The 5,235-nt window shown below is 34.4% G+C and overlaps 1 protein-coding gene across 1 annotated transcript; it reads left to right on the top strand.

Annotated features, from left to right (window-relative positions):
- Positions 1–1,319: 1,319 nt before the first annotated feature.
- Positions 1,320–3,476, top strand: LOC112905768 (DNA N6-methyl adenine demethylase-like). The gene is made up of 4 exons (XM_025978824.1): positions 1,320–1,885; positions 2,100–2,239; positions 2,328–3,064; positions 3,122–3,476. The coding sequence occupies exons 1-4, from the start codon at positions 1,642–1,644 to the stop codon at positions 3,474–3,476; spliced, it is 1,476 nt and encodes a 491-aa protein (XP_025834609.1). The 5' UTR covers positions 1,320–1,641.
- Positions 3,477–5,235: the final 1,759 nt, after the last annotated feature.

Genomic DNA, 5,235 nt, shown 5'->3' with positions numbered 1-5,235 from the left:
GATGAAATTAAGTATTGCAATCAGTGACGTAGCAAGATCCTAATGGGACCTCCCTTTCACCGAGAAAAAAAACCCTTAACGATTTCTAATGTGTAATAAAAATAATAAATATTGTTTTCTAGGGTTGTGACTCAGGAGGAATAAAATACAAAACTAAATCCTCATATTCGATGTAATGAACGAGAGAGGGTAAAATAGAATTATCTAAAACAATTTATTTAATTATATAATAATTGCAAAATGCACTACTAGTTCTTTAATATCAGTTTTAGATGGGGTATTACGTACTATTGTTATCAAGTCACGATTTTTTATCATTTTTAATTTGTTGAGAGATTTTTCAACGGAAGTTGTTATTACCGGTAAACTCAGTAATACAAAAGTGAATGTGTAAACATCAAAATAATGTCTCGTTTGTAGAACATCAGTTTGTATTATGAGGAGACTCACTTTATCTAAATATAAAAGAATTTTCTTAGTTTTGTCTGAGCCCCAGAATTTCGCGATCTTCAGCTTATCAACTGTTACGCCACTGATTAAAATGGAGCTATTTGAACGAAATTATAATGATTTATCTCATGGCTCTATTCACAAAATCTTATAATTCCCTGAGATTTATCCAGAATTAATGAGATCTCATTTGGGTGGATATTTTTTTGACATACTTCAACTACTGACCGGTGGAAGTAAGAATAAAGTTTCTTACTTTCGACATGCCCTAACTAATTTACTTGATAAAAATATGAATGAATGAATGCTACATTATATTTATATTATTGTATACCACACAATTTTTAGTGAATGAATCTTTTTGTAATGACAGAGATGATGCATAGGTATGTAGAAATTTTTTACAACCATCATACCAAAGTTTATACATAATACATACAAATTTTATATTCTATCATGCACAAAATTAAATGACTTGTTCTTTTTAAACAAAGACAAACAAAAAAAAAACAAAACAAAATAGTGCCTATTGATCTCAACACTCAATTTTGTGAGATAATACAGAAAAAGTACAAATAATATAATTCCCAAACTAACATACTAACACTCCAAACAATTTTGGTCAAAAAGTCATTATAGGTTGTACGATTAGGGTTAAGTGTTAATTTAAACATTTACGTATTTATTAGTTAATTTATGTTAGATAAGTAAAGAGGAGAGAATTCAAGTAACACCGAATTTTTAAATTATTATTTAACTGCCATAAACTATTTAATTATTAATAATAATTTATTGACATAGAGACTAACAAACGATTACTTTCCATATTCGACACCGCGCAGTCAAGAACAACTTCAATATGATTCATCATCATCTTTTCGGAAGAATTCCACAACCATCCAGCCGAAAACTTTATCAAAACAACTTGATTCTTTCAACTACGCCAATCAGTCGAATTTTCATTACGACCATCCTCCTTCCCCAACTATACACGAATGTTTACCGAACAAAGTTAATTTTCAACCCCAGCTGGCCTCCATTCCCAGTGACAGCGATGCTTCATCAGGAATCTGTAAGGATGAGTTGAATACAAACGAAAAAAACTACACCGATCGCATTCTAACTAAAAGCAACATCACACCCAAATTATCAACTCCGTGCAAAAGTATTCCGTCAAACTACAAGACAGAAATGAGCAATGACGAGAAAACAGTTAAAAGCGAATTTAAGTTTTCCGAAATTAGCTTAAGTTCTGAAACAGAATCATGCTATTCAACGCCTGAGAAATCAGTTGAATATTCACCGAGAAAATTAACAGATATTTACAATTCTCCTGATGTGTTAAAAACTGGACAGGCTGAAGTAATACCAGAATGTAATTGTTTTCCTTCCAATATGGGGCCTCCTGAACCAGGATCTTTCTACACTCATCTAGGTATTGGTTTAATAGTAATTATATTTTGCGATTTCCAATGTATCTGGTTATAAGTTTAATAAAGATAAAAAAGTAGCAAAAAACGTATAAAGGAAGAAAGCAGAAATTTGTTCTTATTAAAAGACTAAAAGTTTGCGAGACACATTGGAATTTTGTCAGTGGTTTAAAAGATTAAATGTTGTATTGACTTTTAAATCTGGGTTTATTTTTTTAGGATCATCTCACAGCCTTAGCGGATTAAGAAAACATCTAGAAGAACGAACCGGTTTGGTCGGTTCTTCGATCAGAATTGAGAAAGTGTGTTATAGTGGGAAAGAAGGCAAAACACCCCAGGGTTGTCCGATAGCGAAATGGGTACTGTCTTTTTTCGTTATGTGTTATGTGGGAGTTTTGTAAAAATGAAATTTTCCTTCCAAAAAAAAAAAAAATATTGTATTTCTAGATAATAAGAAGATCTGGTCTTGAAGAGAAGTACTTGGTCATTGTAAAACATCGACAAGGCCACTTTTGCTCTTCGGCCTTTATAGTTGTGTGTATCGTAGTTTGGGAAGGTTTGGATAGTAACGACGCCGATGACATGTACTCGACGCTCTGTCACAAACTGAATAAGTTTGGTACCCCGACAGCTCGCCGTTGTGGCACGAACGATACCAGAACCTGCGCTTGTCAAGGTTTGGATCCTGACCTATGCGGTGCGAGTTTTTCATTCGGTTGTTCTTGGAGCATGTATTACAACGGCTGCAAATACGCTCGTTCAAAACTTATCAGAAAATTCAAGTTAACCGAGCAAACTGAAGAAAAAGAACTGGAAGAAAAGTTTCAAGCCCTTGCAAATCATATATCTCCCATGTATAAAAATCTCGCACCGAAATCGTTCGATAATCAGTGTCAGTATGAAGAAACAGCTTCCGAGTGTAGATTGGGACTGAATCCTGGGAGACCTTTTTCTGGTGTGACCGCGTGTTTGGATTTTTGCGCACACGCCCATAAAGACTCCCATAACATGAACAATGGCTGCACCGTGGTTGTTAGTTTGACAAAACACCGCGATCTCAATAAAGCTGAAGACGAACAACTCCACGTGCTTCCTCTATATACCATTGACAAGACTGATGAATTAGGTTCCGAAGACAAACAACGTGAGAAGATGAATAATGGCAGTATCGAAGTCCTTAACAAGTAATTCGGTGTAATAAATTCGTTGTTTTCATTCAATTAATCAAACTCTTGTTTTAGATACCAGTGTGAGGTGCGTTTAAGGAATGAACCTCAGCAACCATGTCGAAGAAGAAAAAGAAAAGATGATGGAAACGAGAAAAGCAAAGCAGAAAGTCCCAAGAAGAATGGCGTTTCTGTAAAGGACCAAAACACATCTCCATCATCTGCCTACCACCACCCGCATCATCAACAAACTTTCCTCAACAATAAGCACGAACTTCAAAGCGATCAAGTTACAAGTACAGTATTTGATGCATCCAGTAGAAAACACGGTAAAAATAGTAAGTTAATAAGTAACAGTAGAAAAGGACCTCAGTNCAAAATAATCCAGTGGTTTTACTGTATAACTTGCAAAAGTATTAAACTATTTTAATTCATTTTAATCTCTTATTGTATTGACTGCATGATTTAAGGCTAGAACAAAACCAATGATGATTAGCTAGTGCTTTGTTTTTTGAACGATAAGGAAATATGAAATGAAATAAAAATAAAGTGGGTATGGACATTAAAAATGGACAATGTGGGCTTGAATGATATTACGATTTTGCATAGCCGAGGTGAAATGTAGTTTTTATGGCCGAAGTTGTCAAGCTTATTTGCAGTTTCAATCAAACGAATCAATATAAAAATCCTATGCTTGTGTGAACTATTGAACTGACTATCAACGTAGTGAAAAAAAGAAAAGCACCCAAAACAGTTTTAGAAGATTCGAATAGCATTTAGTAAATCATACAAGGATATAGCGACGATTTTATTTATGGGATAAGCAGATAAGAAGCAAAAGGTAGCATTAAATCGTTTGATGTTAAATTAATATTAAGACAGAAAATAAGAAACATTTTAGAATTAGAATTTTCTGAAATTCTCAAAAAAAAAAGTGCAAGGGTTTTAACTAAATGAAGAAAATAAGGTCGTATGGACTTAAAAACAGAGGCGCGAATAGGTGCCAGATATTTAGAACAATTAGCTTAACTTCCCATGTGTCAAAAACCTTAACTGGAATTGTACAGAGAAGGATAGAAAAATGGCGGAAGAACTACTAGGAAAAGATCAATGTGGGTTTAGAAGAAATAGAAGTACGCGGGAGGCCATTTTAGCTTTAGGGATAACAATAGAGAACGATAAAAAAAGAAAAGATTGCATACATAGGATTCGTAGATTTAGAAAAAGCTTTTGACAATGTTAAATGGGACAAGATGTTAAATATACTTAAAAATGTAGGGATGCGTTACGGATAGAAGAGTGATACTTGGTTTGTATAAAGAGCAAAAGACAGTTATAGAGCTTAGGCAGCAACGTAGAGTAGTGAATATTAGGAAATGGAGTCAGTAAAGGATACACAGCCACCGCTACTTTTTAATCTATACATCGAAGGCACAATCAACATCCTTAAAAACAGTACAACTGTAGGGATAGATATATAAGGGCAAAAGATTAATATGCTTAGATTTGCAGGTGATATAATAGGATTGCATTTACTAAGGAGCTTTAGATAAAATGAAGGCGGTATTAACAAGACAGTACTCTATAAAAATAAATAAAAGTAAAACAAACATACTGGTATGCAAGGGAAGAATAAGTAGGGCAAATGTAAAGATAGATGAAAAATTAGAAGTGGCTGATTTTTGGTATTTAGGAAGTAATATAAAGCAGGACAGAAGGAGTAGTAGGGATATAAAGCAGAGGATAGCAAAGGGTCGAGTCGCCTTCAATAAAAAGAAGTCACTTCTATGCCCGCGAACGGTTAATTTAGAAATTCGAAAAATGTTGTTAAAGGTGTAGATATGTTTGGAGCGCGGCGCTGTAAGGGTGCGAAACATGGACGGTGGATGTTACGAAAGAAAAGGTTAGAAGCGTTCGAAATGTGGTGTTACAGGCGAATGATGAGGATACCGTGGATAGAGAGGGTTAGAAATGAAAAGGCATTAGAAAGAATAGGTGAACAGAGGACTCTATGGAAGTCAATAAGAAATAGGTGAGATTGGATGGTAGAGCACCTTCTCAGGCATAGTCAGAGACATATTAGAAGCAGAAACAGAAGTTAAGAGGAGTAGATCTAGAACTAGATTGAATTAAATTAAACTGTTCGTAAATAGTTAAAGATGTGGGATGTTCTAGTTTTAGGGAAATGC

The sequence above is a fragment of the Agrilus planipennis genome, unplaced genomic scaffold (assembly GCF_000699045.2).
Source record: "Agrilus planipennis isolate EAB-ADULT unplaced genomic scaffold, Apla_2.0 scaffold63, whole genome shotgun sequence".
Taxonomy (NCBI): Eukaryota; Metazoa; Arthropoda; class Insecta; order Coleoptera; family Buprestidae; genus Agrilus; species Agrilus planipennis.
Note: the sequence above shows the minus strand (reverse complement) of the source record. Positions and strands in the feature narration are given on the sequence as shown.